This window comes from Lolium rigidum, chromosome 6 (assembly GCF_022539505.1).
Source record: "Lolium rigidum isolate FL_2022 chromosome 6, APGP_CSIRO_Lrig_0.1, whole genome shotgun sequence".
Taxonomy (NCBI): domain Eukaryota; kingdom Viridiplantae; phylum Streptophyta; class Magnoliopsida; order Poales; family Poaceae; genus Lolium; species Lolium rigidum.
In genome coordinates, this window is record NC_061513.1 from 290,821,016 (window position 1) to 290,839,936 (window position 18,921).

Below are 18,921 nucleotides of genomic sequence, written 5' to 3' on the forward strand. Positions count from 1 at the left end.
TGAACAATATTCTTTTCCATATGAAGATACTGCAGACCATCGCATATCCCTTTTATTATGAGATAACGAGTGTCCCACTGAAGCCCTCTTAATTCATCTGCAGAATAAAAGGCAGAAAAGTATAAGGTCTTTCAACATTTACTTGTGCACTGTTTGACATAGGAAAACGATATAATTGTTAGTCTGTCCCTTATATAATTGTTACTGAAGAGTCGAAGTTAAAAGGAGAGAGAAGAGCCGCCATCACCCTGTCACATTCAAGAGTGTACCTGCAATATACTTGTCGAGACTTCCGTGGTTGATGTACTCAAAACAGAGTATTCTTTCTCTATCCTCGGCATAGATGTATTCGTTTGATCCTTCACATTTGATTGCTTTATGTTCTGTATTAGAACAGAATCCAAGAAACCGAACAATATTCGTATGGTTTACATTCAATAGACTATTAACCTCCCGGCGAAATAGCTTCTCATCTATTGTATGGTTGTTCCTTAGCCTCTTCACAGCAACTTCTCCATTTTTTAGGACACCCTGTTTAAAGTTGGTTCACATTAGAAAATATTTGAACGTGCGATGCAACTATTTGTGAGAAAATTTGGCATGCATGCTTAAAACATAGCCCTAGCAGCATATATACCACTCAAAGTATTTTGCTTGGCATCACAGAGACATAGCGGTAATTTGATAAGCTTATCTACCAATGGAACATTTTTCCAATAGTTTAAATTTGCTCTTTTGTCGGAACAAAAAAAAAGGTTTTGATCAACTACGTGAGATATATAGGTTGTTTAAACCAGAATTTCTGTGAAAAGTGGAGTTTACCTTGTAAACGGTTCCAAATCCGCCATGGCCAACTATTCGCTCTTCGGAGAAATTTTCAGTGATGCTCTCTAGAGCTGATAACTTTACATCTCTTGGTTCGATGCTTCCGTCAAATATGCGCTCCAGTACGTCATGTTCCATGTTTCCCTCGTCCTCCTAAGTACACAGCGCGCAGTTTCCGACATTAGTTACATAAATCTAGTGCAGCTCATGAGCGATGAGACTAAGCATACAAGGAAGGAGTTGCGTGCCTATTGGAGATTTGGGCTGAGCCCTGCAGGTGGTCAATGGAGCGCAAACTGGAACTATTTATGGAGATATCCAGTGATTTGATCAAAGAAACCCTGCATTTGAATGAAAATGGTGAGAACTACACTGAAAAGGATAGAATAATGTCCATTCTGAAATTTGGAAAAAAAAGGGGGTTAGCGAAATCGACCCGGCCTCGACTTCGAATCCCTGAAATAGGCACCCTCTACTACCTATTAGTACCGGGAAAAGAGAAGATAACTGGCTACTCTCACTGACGATACAATCTCCTTCTGCACTTCACTTGGGTGTTGAACTATCCAATTATTGACATATTAGATACACACATACGTATGCACGTACGGCAGCTGTAGATAGCGCGTGTGTGCCTTGCCTTGCCGGGCAGCAGTTGGCCATGGCGAGCAGGCCGTCAGAACCACAGATGGAAGCAGCAGTGGCACATCCGTGGGGGACGTGGTCCGCGCGTGAAACCAAGAACTCGTCGCGTGGAGATCCTGGCTGGCACTCGCCGAGGCCATGATCCGCGCCGACGCCCAGGCCGTGGGAACTAGCCGCGCGGCTCTGCTCTCCGGCAGCTCTACGCATCGTGGAGTAGGCCAGGGGAGAGATCGCGCTGGAGGTGGGGGCTCTGTGATCGCCGACGGAGGAGACCATGAGCGGAGGCATCGATTCGAGCCGTCCAGAGCGAGGTCGCCTATAAATCTGGTGGTTGGCGCCACCCGCTGCGGTAGGGCGGGGCGTGGCCACTGATGTTCCGGCGAGCGGTGGTAGCCATGTCGGCCATGTGGAATCTGAGTAATCGGTTTAGGATCGGATGTCATTTTTCAGACCCTAATAAGCATATAATTCTGTTTTCCCTGTGTATTTTTTCCCTTGTTGCTAGTGCTTCTACTGGCTGAACTCCGGGGTGTACAGTGTAGACCCTAACTTGCTTCTTTTTTATTGAGATGGCTCAGCAGAGCGCTCGCACAACAACACACCTCGCGCCGAGAACTCCGGCCGAGCCGCCTCGCGCCGTAAGCAAGAGCTGAACTTAGTCGGAATGGAAGGCAAGTCGAAGCAAACCAAACCAAACCAAAACGAAACCCGATCTAGATTTTGCAGAGCTACGCGCGTACATGCTGGCCGAGATTTCAGCAGATCTATGGAAAGTAATTGGACAGCAGAGCAAAAACAAGACCAAAATGACTTGGTTAGAAATCGTCGACTTGTACATACCTCTTGCTGTTAGCGGTGGAGCGGAGCAGGCGGGCTAGCTGAAGAAGTTATTGGCTGTGTTTTGATATGAGCGATGAAACCTATCGTGATCGGTGTCCTGGTGCATATATACTCCCCAAGTCGTCCCCCGAAGTCTTCCCTTTACTGTGTGACCTAACATGTTCTGTGCACGGTCCCATAGTCTTCAATACTCATTGAAATCGATCGACCTACACGTACGGGCGAAGTCCGCAGCACCGCAGTCTCAGCATGTACTAGACAGAAACATTTCTATCTCCCGTGGCCTTAATAATAGTAGGCCTGGTAGCTGCAGTGCCAGCTCCGACGCGATCCGCTACACCTGGTTTTGCATGTGCTTTTGATACGTCCACCGTCCTCTCGCCGTGAGTCCGGCCACCGTCTACCATTGTCGGCTCCGCAAGGCTTCCCCGCACGCAAACCGGTCTGTGCGCTATGCATCGTGGGTCAGGGGCTGTTTTCTTTTCTTTTCTTGCAAAGGCCATGTATTATCAACCCTGACGAGAATTTCCTTACAAGTATAAGAAATCATACTTGTTGGTGACTTGATGGTGGAAACATGCCTTAGAGATAAAAGAGGTTTTGGGACCTCCTTCTTCTGGATGACTTGATGACTTGATGACGAGGAGTGTGAGGCGATTCAGATTCCGTCACCGGGGATGCTTCAGTTGTTATAAAAGCGACAAGCAAATAACGAAAAACGAAACAAGAACACACGCAGGGGACACAAGATTTAACGTGGAAAACCCCTTCCAACACAGAAGGGGAAAAAACCACGGGCGCCAGCCAGCAAAACTTCACTATATCGGGAGGTGTTTACAAACGCCGTGGGTTATCTTATAATCTGATAAACCCTAGCCGGCGGCTTACAAGATGTATATATAGGCGGTGCCAACGATCCATACCGTTTAGTATATGAATTTGGATCACAATACAACAAACTCCACCTTGAGACAAATTCCATCTTGTAGCATGAACTTCAACAATCTCCTGAACAGACAAAGGAAAAACACTTGCTGGCGCCAACAGCCACTTGGGCTAAACAGGTTATACCAACCAAGCTCGAGCAAAGCTCAAACTTGGAAACAGGAACCGGCTTTGTCATCATATCGGCAGGATTATCATGAGTACTTATCTTGCATACCTTCAGTTTACCTTTAGCAACAATGTCGCGAATATAATGGTACTTGATATCAATGTGCTTTGTCCTCTCATGGAACATTTGATCTTTAGTAAGGTATATTGCACTTTGACTGTCAGAAAACAAGTTAATGCAAGAATCATCTCCACAAAGCTCAGCATACAAACCTTTCAACCAAACGAGACTCTTTGCCAGCTTCATTAATTGCTATATATTCTGCTTCGGTCGTAGATTGGGCAACAACAGATTGTAACGTTGCCTTCCAACTCACAAGACATCCACCAACGAGTGAACACATAACCTCGTGAGGGATCTTCTCTTATCCAAATCGGCAACAAAATCTGAATCCACATAGCCAACGAGTCCCTCACCGGTCTTGCCAAACTTCAAACAAGCTTTCGATGTGCCACGAAGGTACCCGAAAATCCACCGAACAGCTCTCCAATGTTCTTTTCCGGGATCAGCAAGATATCGATCGACCAAACTCATAGCATAGGATAAATCAGGACGAGAACAAACCATGGCATACATCAAGGAACCAACGAGCACTAGAATATGGAACTCGAGACATGTACTCAATATCTTCATCGGTACTAGGACATTGCAATGCCGACAATTTGAAGTGAGAAGCAATTGGTGTACTAACAGACTTTGCATCATGCATATTAAAACGATGAAGAACTTTCCGAATGTAATTTTGCTCGACTAAGAAATAACACACTAGATTTTCTCGTCTCTTGTAATTTCCATACCTAGTATTTTCTTAGCAAGCACCAAGATCCTTCATCTCAAACTCACTACTTAATTGTGCTTTCAAAATAGTGATCTCTTTCTTGCTCTTGGCAGCAATCAACATATCATCAACATATAACGAGCAAGTATATTGGTGATCCATTAACAAACTTGATATAAACACAACTATCATACTTAGATCTCTTAAACTCATGTGCAAGCATAAATGAATCAAACCTTTTGTACCACTGTCTTGGAGATATGGCACTGCAGTCCCATCGCGGGAATATGGCAAGCCTCTCTTGAAGGTGGCGCCCTCCTCTCCATGAGGAAATAGCAAAGCCTCTTCGAGGTGGCGATGGGTTCCCATCGCGGGAACAAAAATGGCAAAGCCTCTTCGAGGTGGCGATGGGTTCCCATCGCGGGAACAAAAATGGCAAAGCCTCTCCAAGGTGGCGCTGCACTCCCATCGTGGGAAAAACGGTGAAACCTCCAAGAGGCAGCATCACCTTTACTCCTTTGCGGGACTGATCACCTCGTGAGGAAGCCCTGACACGGGGATAACGATATGCTGAGGAATTGCGGCAAAACGCCCCGTCGAGAACTACTTATCGGACACCTCGCCAAGGCCAATGCGACGTCAAGAGACACGCTTTGACAAGCTACAACATCACATCCCAAACGCCACCGACAAGGCGAGAAAGAGAAAGAAAGAAAACAAAACCACGACTGACGGATCAAGGTCAATAAAGTGAACATCGGACGGTGTTCCTTACAAGCACAGCAACGCCGTGACCGTTACACCGTTCAGAGTACAAGAAAAAAGCTACAAGGAAATGAACGACTATGCAAAAGGGGCCAGGCGCCAGCTTCTAGAAGACTACGCCGCCGGTTCGGTAGTAGACCCCAATGCTCACGCCGGGGAAGGGCGGAAGGAGATGCGACAGGTGGCGTCGTGGAAGATCTTCACGACGAAGTGGGCGGTGTCATCCCGGTGGTGGCAGGACAGGACGTTGCCCCACTGGAGTCCCTAGGCCCGCGAAGCGACCCCAATCACCGGCGAGGTGCAATCCCCCGTGCTCCCAGACGGTGGACACCTTCCACGTCTTCTGCTTGGGGCTCTCCTCTCGCAGAAGGGCATAGCCCGGGTGGTACCGGGCGAACGCCTTGGTGAAGGCATCCGGAAGACTCAGCCTCTCCAGACCTGGGGTGGTGATGAACACCAAGAACTCGTGGGCTGGCGGCAGGTCCATGGGCATCTGCTTCCATGGACGCTTCACCGGCGGTTTCTTCTCCTTGGTGATGATGGTCGGGCCATCCCGGGGCGTCTCCGGACCAGGTTAGGCCCCGGCAGGCATGTCGGCAGCTGCGCTCGCTACGGAAGTTCCGCGAGAGGCACCAGTGTTCCCGCTGGGCTCTAGAAGGTGCGCCCGGGAGGTTTGCGCTAGAGCCTCCGTGGGCGAGGCAGAGGGATTTCTCTTCCTCCTTGTCATGTGGGGGGGGGGGGTTGTCCTTGCTCTCCCAGGGCAGTTGCGCCCCCGCTTCATGGGGAGTGGCAGGGGAATGGCAGCACCACCGATGACCCCCGACACCCTCTCGGAGGGAGCTTCCATGGGTGCGGGCTGACGGAGGAAGTGTGGCGGAGAGGGGTATGTGTGGAGCAGGGAAGTTGAATGTTGATGGATTGTGGAGATGGAGAAGTAGAGGGAGTGATAGGTTTGCGCTCCTCACAGTCTTTATGGAGCGCGGGGGGGGGGGGGACTTGACGGCTCCAAGGTCGAGGAGAATCCGACGGCTCATCATCAAGGACCGTTTCACATCGCAGTGTAGACGGAAGCAACATGGGTGCGGTGACGTGTGTAGGCCCGTCGCAACGCGTGCCACCGTGTGGACCCGCGGCTTGAGGGGTCCCTGACCCTTCGCTGCTGGGCTCGTGCGCGCTAGGCCCCCGGGGGCTACCGTCGGTGTAACACCTGCTGCTAGGCCCTCGCGGCGGCCCAAGAACAGAAGGCAAGGAGTCCCTCTCTGAGAAATAGGAGGTTTCCTCGAGGGGGAGGCACCTCGCGAGGGACCCCTGGAGAGGGTCTAGGACTTAGCCGTTTCCAGGCTACCTGAAGGCCTCGTGGAGCTTTCCTCCGCGGGAGGAACCACATAAGATGTCATTCTAGATACCTTCGCGGGTCAGTCGCGTAGGGATGAAGCTAAGGAGCGGTGACGCCAGCCATGACGTACCCATAAGATAAGAGGTCCAAGTTTGCCTGCATAAAGTGAACTGGTTGTTGCCTCATTTCCCTAAAGGCTCGGGATGGACGTTGCCACTACAGCAGAGTGTCGACGTCCTCTCCCGGTGGACCTAGTCTGTTGAATAGCTGTGGGTTTGCTTAGGATGAGCTGTCCTCCTCCTTGGGCTTATCTACCAAGTTACCCCACTACGAAGTTTCCTTGGAGAGGAGGGCTAGCGCCACTATAAAAGGAGCGATAGCTCCCCAGTAGAGGGGGGTCCCTGACTCCCTTCCGATCTGCTTTAGATGCTCTTTATATAACGTCGTCTTCTACCTAGAGCAGATCACATCTAGATCTGAGGAAGAACTCCTCCACCACCTTGTAACACCATGATCCTCTCGGAGCAAGATCAATACCACTTCAAGGCAGGACGTAGGGGTTTTTTCTCACAACGAGGGCCATGAACCTGGGTAACTCAGCGTCTCTCTTTGTCGTGCCGTTTCCGTGCTGCTCCGGCGTCGCCATATCCATGTTGAGCTTGGAGCGTTACTTCTAGCCTCATGTGGTCTGATAACCTCAAGGGTCTCGCCGAGTTACCCGTGTTCTATCCGGAACCGAAACCCCGACATATTATTAAACATTTATTCTTCTGTTGCAAGTTTGTGTGTTTTGTATGTCAAGTTATCCTGATGACTTCGAAGTTATATGCACCTTTTTATTGTTGCGAACATTTTTTCACAGCTAGCTACGAGGTGTTGATTGCAAGAGCAGAATTCTCATAGGGATGGGAACAGTTGTTGTAATATGGTTGCTATGGCTATGAACAACTGTTTTCATATTCTTTTTTCATTTTCTCTGGTACGGGTTTGCATTTGACCAAAATTTAATCATGTTTAACAATATATTTTTACCAATTTTTTGATAATTTCTTAAAGTTTAGTGGTTCACAAATAAAATTATTTTTAAAATTTAAAAGCTTGAGAAAAGCCAAGGTGGAATCTATGGGTTTTTTTATAACAAATCGGAGTACATAATATGGGAATTTTTTCTCAAGAAGAATAGTCTACTAACCTTGTCAAGAATAATGGGCAGCTCCAGGCTCTCTTGGTCAGCCATGTAATCACTAAGATCGCTGTCTTTGACTCCTTCAGATACAATGCTTTTCCACACAAAGTACATGTCATTGAAATGCTGATCTTCTAATGCATCTTCCTTCTCCTCCCTTGTTACCATAAGTTTTCGTGTGGACCGTGGTGGCAGGATTCCTCTCGGTGGCTCGGTGTGGTACCATGCCGCATTTGTTGGCCTGCTATATGTATTGAAGCCAACATTGTAATCTGTAAGGTTCTCTATCTTAATTGAGGACAATACCTTCTTGTTTGGCAAAAATGGCAAGTGAAGTTCCGGTGGATCCAACTGGATCAGCTGTTCTGAGGTAGATGAACTTGTCTGGTGAAAATAAACATAGCACGTATTAACTGGATAGGAAAACCATGCAATTAGAGAACACAACGTGCATTTGATCATTTATTTATCATAACAGGTGTATATGTAAGTACCTAGATTTGCACTAAATATGGTCAAAACTAAGCCTATGCTACTCATTGGCAGCACATTTGGTTCGGTATTCTTCCCAGATATACAGGGCTCTTCTTCTTCATGTATCTACTAGTGTTCTATTTTTGCTTAGCAGAATTCATATTTTTGAAAGGGGAGGTAATCAAAATAACTTTTTTCGAAATGGAGGCAACGCTCCAGCCTCTGCATCAATCGATGCATGTGGCTTTTATTACTTTATGTAAGTTGCAGTGTTCCCGTTTAACCACAAGGATCTCAGTAGCAGAAACAAACGTAAAATGTACGGGGATCAGCACCTGAGGAAATTGTTGGAGATCTTTAAAAGTAGCTGGGAAGAAAAACGAAAGGGTAAGATGCATTCATACATATACATAGAACTAACCTTTGTAAGGACAATGGGAAGCTCCGTACACTTTGTCTCAGACATGTTATCAATAACATTACTGGCCTTGAAATCTTCAGTCACAATGACGTTCCACACCAAAAACTTGTCTGTGCACCGAGTGTCTTCTAGTTCCTTTTCCTCTGCTATCCTTGTTACCAAGAGTAGTTGTGTGGATAGTGGTGGCAAAATTCCTTCCGATGGATTTGCATAGTACCTTGCTGAGTTGCTTTTCTTGGTGCATATTCTGAAGCCAATATACTGATCCGTAATATTGACTATCTTAGCTGAGGACAACACTCTCTGGTTTAGCAACAGGGGAAGGCACAGCTCGGGAGGATCAAACTGAATCAACTCATTTGAACTTTCCTGCAAAAGGGAACATAGTTGTCGATTAGATGGTGCAACAGAAACATCCAGGCAGAGAATGTTTAATATTTTTCTTATCGATCTCGGAAATCAGCACCCAAAACTTTTTGGAGTGGTCTGGAACTGTTGAGAGATCTAGTTTAGGTGTTTGAGAGACTTGCTGGTCAAATTCAAGCCTGTAAGCTAAAAATATGAAACTCTGGAAAAGTATGGGTAAATTCTGGTGTAATGTGCAATTCACTCTAGGAAAAATAAAATATTTTCACTATTGTAAAAAGTCTCGTTCATTGAAAATTTCTAAGAAATGCTGTAGCTTAAACCAAGATTGCAAGGGTAGCCATTAACAAATATTTTAAAATGAGCATTCATTGAGTCGTAAAAGCTATAACATCACTAACAAGATAGTAGTATAAAGGTACAAGATCGAAGCTCCAACGATTCACAAAGACATGTTTCCATTGCCATCTTAATTTCGAAAAAACAGATGTGATCAATTGTTATTTTGGCATGCTTTAGATCTTACTTTCAGGGTTGTGGGGCTTAAGAGTACATAACACTTAACACCGATGCGTTGAAAATTATGTATCTTACCTTTGCGAAAACTATGGGAAACTCCTTTCTCTCGGTTATGGGCATCCATGTTATGAGATCGTTTGCGTTGACATCTTCAGTCACAAAGCCGCTCCACACAAAGTATTTATCTGCGCACTGCATGTCTACTAGTTCGGGTGTCTCATCCTTGGATACCCTCGATACCACCAGTTCTTGTGTTGACCATGGTCGCAGGACTCCACATTTTGGCTCCGTGATGTACGATGCCACAGTTGTTTCCTCCGCAGCTGTATTGAAACCAATGTGATAATCTGTAATGTTGACTATCATAATTGAAGATAACAGATGTTTGCTCGGCAAGAGGGTGAAGCAGACTTCAGGGGGTTCAAGCTTGATCAGCTCAACTGAGGTAGATGACGTTACCTACAGAGAAGAATACAGATGTAGATTAGTTGAGACAAAAGAAAAAGGCGTCTTTCAGTGTAAAGTACATCTTCAGCTCATTTGTAACTAGGATAAATTTATCATCGATTATCAAAGTGGGGACTTCCGCATGCTCATTTATGATTAATTCATTTTCAACAAAATGAATGATAACATTTAGGATTTTGCTATGCTGATATTTTTGGAATTATTTCCACTTCTTCTTATGTAGCCAGTAGGAAGTAGAAACGAGATGGCGAAGTTAGCTGTTGACCTTTTTTCTTAGCAAATCTGGTTTCAACCTAGAACAACCTTGGATGGTTTATCTCCTTATCCGAAGAAAGCCAGTTTTCGTTCTCATGTCAGAAAATATTTCAACTGTTGCAAGTATTTAAAAGTTTGTGAAGTCCTCATCACGCGGAGGATCCAATAATCCATTGCAGTAGATCTCACTTTTAGTTGGCAGGGGAGGTCAAAGTCACGGGTAAGAAAAAGTAAGACTAATGCCTTCTGTACTTTTGAGAAATTATTTACCTTATTAAGAATTATGGGCAACTCGTTACTCTGTTCCTCCTCCTTACACATGTAGCAATCGAGGTCGCTGGCCCTGACACCTTCAGAGACAATGGCATTCCACATAAAGAACTCATCGTTGTACTGCATATCTTCTTCTGGTTCCTTTTGATCTATCGGCCTTGATACGAGTACTCTTTGAGCCGACCGTGGTGCCAAAACTCCTAATTCAGGATTTGGTTCATAGTAAAGCGCATTTGTATCACCATTAAATAGACGAAAACCAACATAATAATCTGTAACGTTGACCATGTTAATTGATGACAACGCTGTCTTGTTTTGCGAAAAGGTGAAGCGGAGCTCAGGATGGTCCAATCGGATCAGCTCGTCTGAGGTCCACGGGTTTATCTGCAAAAAATGAACACAACTTTAAATAAGCCGCCGAAAAAATGATGCAAATGAAGACAACCCCATAGTTAAGTTCGTTTCTACTCAGTGGCGGACACCTACGTAGTACAGAGAGAAAGAAAAACTCAAAGCTGTTTGGCTTGAAAGAGTGCAGCCCGTGTGTATCCGTACCAGAAAAGGCTAGGCCGAAAAAAGGCACATCTATCGACTGCAAACCGCTCGGCTTGATCTTGTACACAATCTAAAACAGAAACGCCAGCACTCAGCCGCAGCCGCGCCATGTGTCACGCATCGACGTGGCTTTTATAGCATCTCTAGCCGCGTTCTCCAAAGCGGCCCCCAAAATTATTTAGGACATCCGACAAATTTTTGTTTCCAGCGCGTCCCCAAAGCCTCTTTTCATCCGACCTGGCCTAAGGGCATCTCCAGCGGCGGGACGTAAACGGACGCTCAGCGACCGTTTTCGTCCGCCGTGACCGGAAATGCGTCTGGCACCACTTCTAGTGGGGCGACGCAAAGTGATCGGGCCGTCCGCGGAGACGCAAATCTGGCCCAAATATGCGCCTCGGATGCGTCTCTGCGGACGTCCGGAAACGTCCGCTCGCGTCTGGCGGACGTTTTGTCGGGTCCGCCTGGCAGCGACCCTGCGTCAATGCGTCTTCTCTAAAGTGCCAGCGACTGCGCCGCTGCGTCGATGCGTCGCTTCAGCACTCTGCGCCACGTTAATAGCGACGATGCCTCGGCTGCCGAGCGACCGTCCACCTCCGCCAACCACGATAATGGCGACGTCACGCGTCCCGCGGCCACCGCATGCCGCCGGCCTATATAAAGGGGGCACGCGTTCTTCTTCCTCATCCACTCCTCCAAAGAAACCCTAGCCGCCACAAAGCTTGACCGTAGCGCCGCCTAGGTGTTCCTGCGATGCAGCCAAGCCCGTGAGGAAGTCCATGGCCGGTCCTGGTGTCCCGCGAGGCGGTCGAGGCCGCGGCCCTGGGCGCCCCTGTGGCTGAGGCAGGGGCCGCCGTGGTGGAGCAGCTACGGCCCCACGCTCGCCGTCGCCTGCGCCCTCCTCGTCCTCGCAGGAGGAGCGCTGCTTTGAGTCCCTCCTCCGCATCGACAACGACCCACTCGCCATCAAGCGGCTATCGGACAAGTTCGCCGAGTTTGTCGACGGCGTCGAGTCGGCGCAGTTGCAGCTACGGGAGGCCAGCTGCAACTTCTGACGCTGGACCGTGGAGGTCCTGTTCGACGGGCATGGCAAGATGTACCTGCACACGGGGTGGGACAAGTTCGCCCGTGACCTCGAACTCGAGCCCGGCTGCCAGCTCACCTTCCTTTACGAGGGGGATGGCGAGATGATCATCAAGGTGTTCGACGACACAGCCTGCCGCAGGCACTACCACACCGACGACTCCGGCTCCGACACCGATAGTTAGAACGTCGAGTGTTCTTTCTTTTCAGCAAATCTGGCTACGGGCCAGACGAAGCCAGTAGTCAAGGTTTCTGGATGTTCGCCTCATCGGTAGAACCAACAAGGGCACCATCTCCTCCCGCTGGATTTCCCAATTTGGGTGATTGGGTGTGCCCTCGAATGTTCTTTCTTGGCAGCGAACATACGAAAATCAACACAACTGGCTTCTTTAAAAAAAAAATTATATTTGTGTCGACCATGGTTCAAACTATGTGTTAGTTTGTGTAAACCATGTTCCAAACTATTTGTTAGTTTGTGTAAAATCATGTTTCAACATGTTATATTTGAAACTATGTTTAAATGGAGAAGAGGGAAAAAAGGAAAAAAAAATGTGTCGCCCCGCTGGAGCAGACCCCAGACGCAAACGGACGCGCGGACAAAAACGGTCATTTTTGCGTCCGCAACGCGACGCAAACGGACACTCGGGGACATTAAAATGCGTCGCGCCGCTGGAGATGCCCTAATACGGTGCCCGGTGTCCCGAGTCAGTTCCCGTTCCACAGGGAATGCTTCGGGCACGCCGAACACAATGAAATGCGAGGCGGGGAGTGGAGGACCGATGAGTCAGCGACACGAAAACCTAAAACCCCGTCGCCTACCTCTGGTCAAGCGACGTTAATGGTAGCTAGTTTTCTAGGTGACGCAATGACGCGTCTCGTCGTGCATGGCCATGTTCCGTGCCGACGTTTATTGCGGCCAACGCCCCACTGCCGCTTCGCCTACCGCCACTCTAATAAGAGCGGCCCTCCTTTCTTCCCCGTTCCAATCTCGCCGCTCCAAACTCTCGCCGCTCCCAATCTCTCGCCGCTCCAATCTCCTCCTACCTCGCCGCTCCAAGCTCCAATGTTGTCGCCGTCCCGCAAGAGCGTTGCAGTGAACAGCTTCGGCCGTGACAGCTTCACCATGGCGGAGGCGTGGGCGCTGTACCGCGTGGGATATCCTGGGCCGCTGGACATGCAGCTACCAACCAGCGGCGGTAGAGGATGGCCGTCAACAGCGTCGGCGTACCGCTGCCGCCACAGGGCACGGAGCGCTGGAGGGACACAATCAGGACTCGGCGGGCTCGCCTCACAGACGAGGAGCAAGTCGATCCAACCTGGGCGCCCACCGGCAACGACACTTGGTGGGCGGACTACTTCCAGGCGCAGTACGACGCAGAGATGTACAACACCACCGGCCTAATCGGTCGGCAGAACATCTGGAACAAGGAGGGGCGCCTCCATTTCTGGGGCGTTCCTGGGCGCACCCTGGAACACGTCATCGAGGGCATCCAGAATGGCGCTCCAAGACTGGAGATGTTGCCGGCGCTGCCACCATCTCCTTCACCCGTAGCACGCTGGTAACCGAGGAGGACGTACTCGTCCTCCTCGAACTCTTCTTTGTTGGGGCCGGTACGATTGGCATCTTCGTCGTCCCGCGCCACACCCTAAACCGTGCCAAAGCGGGAGGTGATGGCCGAGCCGGAGTACGCGACGTCTCCCGTAAATCGGAGGCACGACGGCAACAGCACAACCACACCGGCGGAGCCATCCTCATCCCGAAGCCGGAGGTGAAGGAGGAGCAAGACGACGAGGAAGCTAGCGGAGTACGAGTGTCGTTGCCTATTCGACGGTGCCTCGGAGGAGGGATCCTCACGAGGGGGAGAAGAAGTAGGGGGCCATAGGGCGGAGTGCACACGGGACGGTGGTACGCGATTTACCTAGCTTCGGAACACCTGCACGATGACATGGCCTACTGCTGCTTGTCTGGAATTATCTGGGCGCTTTCGTGTTGTTACAATGAGTTGTGGTTGTGCCTCTAGGGCTCCCGGGATCCGGCTTATAAAGGCGCACGGATCTAGGGTTTACATGGAGAGTCCTAGCCGGAATACAAGTTGCCTAACTATGGTACAAAGTCTTGCCGTGTACGTCAAGGATCCGACTTCCCCTAAGTGCGTGCTGGATCCGGACAGTTCATGGGCCTTCACGGATCCGGCCTCCTCCGTAGGTCGGTTGGGATCCGGCTGACAAGGTATCAACTTGTCAATGCCTATGGATTGTAGGCTAGGGTTTAGTTGGAAGTAGAGGGCAAGTAGATCTCGAAGGTTTCAGCCGAAAAGTACTCGACGATTGTGAAAACTAGGGTTTGTAGACAATGATTCGATTATCTCTTCGTCCCTCGACTCCCCCTTTATATAGGAGGTGGAGCCGAGGGATTCGTGCTATACATGTTACAGAGTCCGGAACGGTTTCTAACTCATCCCGCCAGATTACAAACAATACTTCCTATTACAACTCTTAACTTTCCTTAATATATCTTGGGCTCCCGAATCTTCTTATTCTTCGGGTAGTGGGCCTTCAGTAAACCCCGGGTACTATCTTCGGCAAGCCCATTTGGGATGCCTATGTCAGTAGCCCCCGAGATTTTGCTTGAATCGTAGAGTCAGGGAAAATCTCCACTGTTTATTTTTATTCGAAAGCTTTAACCTTTTAATACTTTTTCACATAAAATTCTATATTGTACAGGGATAATGGTAGTTGGGGCTAGTTCATCTGACGGATCAGGTACTAGTTAACTGCTCTAGTGGCAATCCGCAAAAACCTACTTCAAAATCACGTCCCTGGACATGATCTCGGGATACTCGGTGTAAACTTCGACGAGTGCCGCTTAAGGTCTTACCATTCTGTCGAGTCCCAGTCAAATTTATCGGGTACCTAACGCGTCCGTTAGGATTTTTCTTCGTATCTGTTGATACGAATAAAAGTAGCAGAGCGCAGTCTTTGGCGATGTCACGCCCAGCAGAACGGATCTGGGGTCTTACCTTCGCAAATTTGCGGCATTCAGAAATTGATCGCAACTTTGGCGTTCTGAGAATATATTGTCGAGTGCTTTTCCGGCTGTTGGAATGGCACATTTTATCGAGTCAAATATGACTTATATTGCTCTCCCGATGGGAGTATATGTAGAGTTAATTATAACTCGAAATATACTCTCTTGCTTTTCTATCTTTCCTTTGTTAATTTCATCGGGCACGCGAACAACGTTCCCGATGGGAGTAGCCCCCGAGGCTACAACCAAGAACTTGTGCTTGGTTGTAGGCTCGACATTTTAGTCCACCTTGTCGCTATACTGTCATTATTTCCCAATATGATCTCTCTCTTCTTTTTTTATCTCTCGGGTGCGCGAACAGCGCTCCCGATGGGAGTAGCCCCCGAGGCTACAGCCAAGGACTTGTGCTTGGTTGTAGGCTCCCGCAATTTCTATATTGCCATACTCAAAATTTTACTTTTTATCGAAGTAGCCCCCGAGCGTTTGGGCAAAAACTTGTATTTGATCAAAGGCTCCCGAAGTATTTAATAATTCCTCCTGTCGCCAATCTTCTTTTATTTTTCTTGTCGACATGCTTCCCTTAATCAAATTTACTTCATCTCTGTTTAATAGTCGTGATTTTTCTGCCCTGTGGGTCCATTGCTTCTACCACGTTGACACGTCGTGCAAGTGGGGAACACATGTCCTCCGCTTTTCCTGGCGCACGTACGGTAACGCTTATCTCAGTAAAAATACCTTTTTACCCTTTTATCTAGAAGATTTGTTGTCACCACACGATTTCTTCATCCAACGGTGCATTGTTTCACCCGATTCTTATATAAACCTTTCTTCAACCTCCGTTCACTCCCTCGCTTGCGCTGCACATCTGTTCCTCTTCGCAAAAGCTTCCCCTGCACCCAACTCTCTCTGATCTTCCGCACTCACGAACATTGCTTTGCCCATTGCCGTTGATGCCACCGGGCACGCGACTCACTCGCCACAGCACTCCAGAATCCAAGATGGCCGCCGAAGATCTTGAGTGGGAGAGATCTAAAATCTCCAACCAGGACGTCAACATACTGAAGAAGCTTGGCCTCATGAAGAAGGAAGACGCCATCCGCTTTCCCAGCGAAGAAAGCTATCCCAACCCTCCAATGGAGTACCGGGTTAGTTTCGTTGACCACCTCATCCGCGGCCTTTCGGCCCCAATTCACGATTTCCTCCGCGGCCTTCTTTTTGTTTACGGGATTCAACTGCACCAGTTGACCCCCAATTCCATCCTTCACATTTCCATTTTCATCACACTTTGCGAATGCTTCCTCGGAATCCCTCCTAATTGGGCTCTGTGGAAACGCATTTTCACGCCTCCACCGCAATGGCTCCCACAACGTCACCTATAACATAGGCGGCGTTGTTATCTGTGTCCGAACTGACGTTGAATATTTCGACGTCAAGCTTCCTGATTCTGTCCAAGGATGGCGCAAAAGATGGCTCTACATTCACGAAGAAAGTGCCAACACTGTGGAACACAACATAATCCCTTTCGACGGAAGTGCCAAAATTCAGCGCCGCCGTTCCTGGGACGCTGAAGCTTCCGAAGAAGAGAAAAAGGCGACAGAAGCACTTATGTCTCGTATTCATCAGCTTCAAAATACTCGAGGCAAAGAACTATCTGGTGTTCAAATCACTGCCTACTTCCTTAGGATTAGGAGTGCAGCCTCTTCAAGCTCGCAAAAATCCCCTTTGGACGTATTCTGGTGAAAACGACGCCAACAGAATCTCCAGTGATCTTTCTGCAAAGGACTTAGAGAAGTTGATTCGAAGAGTTTCTCGCCTGGGCAAGAAGGATCCTATTCCCTCCTCTTGTCGCGTGGAACCATACAGCTCCGCCAATCCTCTCCCCAGGTATTTTTGTCTTCTCGAGTTTTCGTCTTGTTCGAACTTTCCCTGCATCTCATTGTATTGATATCTCTCTAATTTTTCTTTTGTCGATATTTTCTTGCGAACCATCCTACTATGACTTCCCTTCCTCCTCTTCCGAGGATGGAGAAGTCGAAGAACAGGCTATCGTTGCCGAAGACACCCAAGGTTCTTCTATTCCTGAAAGTGAAGTCGCAGGTTCTCACAAATCTGCGGCTTCCCATGAAAAAGAAGTTGAATCTTCAGCCAGCGAATCGACGCAATCCCTTCCTCCTGCTGTTTCCCCAAGAAACAAAAGGAAAAGGAATGATGCCGAGGATTCTGGCACTTCTAAGGCTGAAAAAGTTGTTCCTTCTCATCCGAAGGCAGCTTATGATCCTTATATTGAATCCCTCGTCAGCTCGTAAGTTATCTTTATTTCTCCCTATTCTTGTACTCGAAATGTTTATCTTGTCTTGCTTTTTATGCTGCCGATTTTTGATCAACAGTGATGACGAGGAAGAAGTACCAACTATTGACGTGGCTCCTCGGACAAGCACGTCACACACTGTACTTGCCTCAGACACGCTAGTTGAAGGAGAAGAATCCTCGCTTCCTCAACAAAACGTCGTCACCACAACTCCGCCAGCAAGCCCCCTTGCTCCTTCACCAAAAAGGACAAGGATTGAAACAAGTCTTGAACCTGCCCCTCAATTGGGCAGCTCGTCGACTCTGCTCTTAGATGATGTAAGTTTGTCAATATCTATATTTCCGCTATTTTGCTTCTTCACGCCTTCACTCTCTTTTTCATGCCGTTGTTTCTCTTGCTATGTTCTTCTTTAACAGCCCATGATCAAAGAGCTTCTCCGCATCGGATCCCAATTTATTGGGTACCGTGAGTATGCTAGCAGAGCCGAAGGTAACAACTTTTATACTTGCCGTTTTTCCTTGACTTTTTGCTCCTGTTGCTTGTCGCGATTTTTGATCTTTCTTCTCTCTCTTTTTATATCTCGACAGAGAAACTTGCAGAGGCCAACAAACGTGCCGACGTACTTGCTCAAAAACTTGAGCAAAGTGAGGCGGCTCGTAAGAAAGCCGAACTTGTTGCTAGCGAAACCAAGGCCGAGGCTGATGAAGCCAGGGCAAAGGCTGCTAGTGTCGAGGAACTGCAGAAAAAACTTGAGGATACTGCATCTGCCTTAAACGAGCATAAAGCTGCACAAGCTTCTCGTGAACAGGGGATCCTCAAGCGCCTGAAAACCCAAAGTCGCCGCACTTTCAGTAATATTATTGATCCCTTCTATTTTTATGAGAGTCGTTGTTTCTTGTTGTTTGACCAACGCTTTGTTTCCTTGACAGACCAAACAAACCAAGATTTTGATCTGGCGAATCCTGTCGATGACCCTCTCCTTGACGCACTTTCCTATCTGGAGCTGCATGGGTCCGAAATTCGTGAAGGCGTGGCAAATGCTAATGCGGGATTGTCGGCGTTGTTCCCCTACTTCTTCCCGAAGAAAGAGGAGCCCTCGACTTTCCTTAACCTTGCCAAGATGTTCAGTTCACCAGAAGACCTTGGACTGAAGATGCGCCAAGAAAATATGAAGATTGCCGTCGAAAACACTGTCGCTTTGGTTGTCGACGAGTCAACGAGTTGTTGATTGGACGAAAGTTGGCGACACCGAGCAGATAGAGCAATCAAGATGGAGGTCGCTGATTAAGGCAGCCAAGCCCAACACGAAGAAGATCTTGGCCTATCTCGGGATCAAACCAGCGTCGATCCTAGCTCATCAAGGCCGGAGGTCTAGTTGCATGCCTCTTTATTTTTCTTTCTATGTTTCTTTTGCTCTTGTCGCCAAAGTAGTCATTTGGCGACACGTACTTCCGTAGCTCCACTGTAATGCCTTTGTAATTATTCCGAGAGATTAATGAAAACTCTATCTTTGCTTGTTGTTTGATGTTGTCTTGTTTAAATTTCAGTTGATATTTGATAACTATACTCCATCTTCCGCTCCTTCCAATGTTTCGCCTTCTTCTTCTCACTCAAGGAGAACTCTTGCTGATGCTACACCTGTCGAAGATTCTTTGTCGCGAGAATTGGATGAACTTCGACAGCAA

The 18,921-nt window shown here is 48.1% G+C and overlaps 1 protein-coding gene and 1 long non-coding RNA gene across 2 annotated transcripts in view; both read right to left on the minus strand.

Moving 5' to 3' along the window:
- Nucleotides 1–15: 15 nt before the first annotated feature.
- LOC124658994 lies at nucleotides 16–940 on the minus strand. The gene is made up of 3 exons (XR_006989401.1): nucleotides 823–940; nucleotides 270–531; nucleotides 16–97 (listed from the first exon to the last, which is right to left on the minus strand). It is a non-coding gene; the product is annotated as an uncharacterized LOC124658994 (long non-coding RNA).
- A 5,462-nt stretch (nucleotides 941–6,402) lies between these two features.
- The window catches only part of LOC124664358, a 57,976-nt gene continuing 45,457 nt past the window's right edge, over nucleotides 6,403–18,921 (minus strand). Inside the window, exons 11-15 of the mRNA XM_047201897.1 lie at nucleotides 10,263–10,649; nucleotides 9,345–9,728; nucleotides 8,385–8,753; nucleotides 7,496–7,873; nucleotides 6,403–6,459 (exon numbers count right to left, since the gene is read on the minus strand). Of these exons, the coding sequence (XP_047057853.1) occupies nucleotides 6,403–6,459; nucleotides 7,496–7,873; nucleotides 8,385–8,753; nucleotides 9,345–9,728; nucleotides 10,263–10,649 (1,575 nt within the window). The remainder of the gene's footprint in view (nucleotides 6,460–7,495; nucleotides 7,874–8,384; nucleotides 8,754–9,344; nucleotides 9,729–10,262; nucleotides 10,650–18,921) is intronic.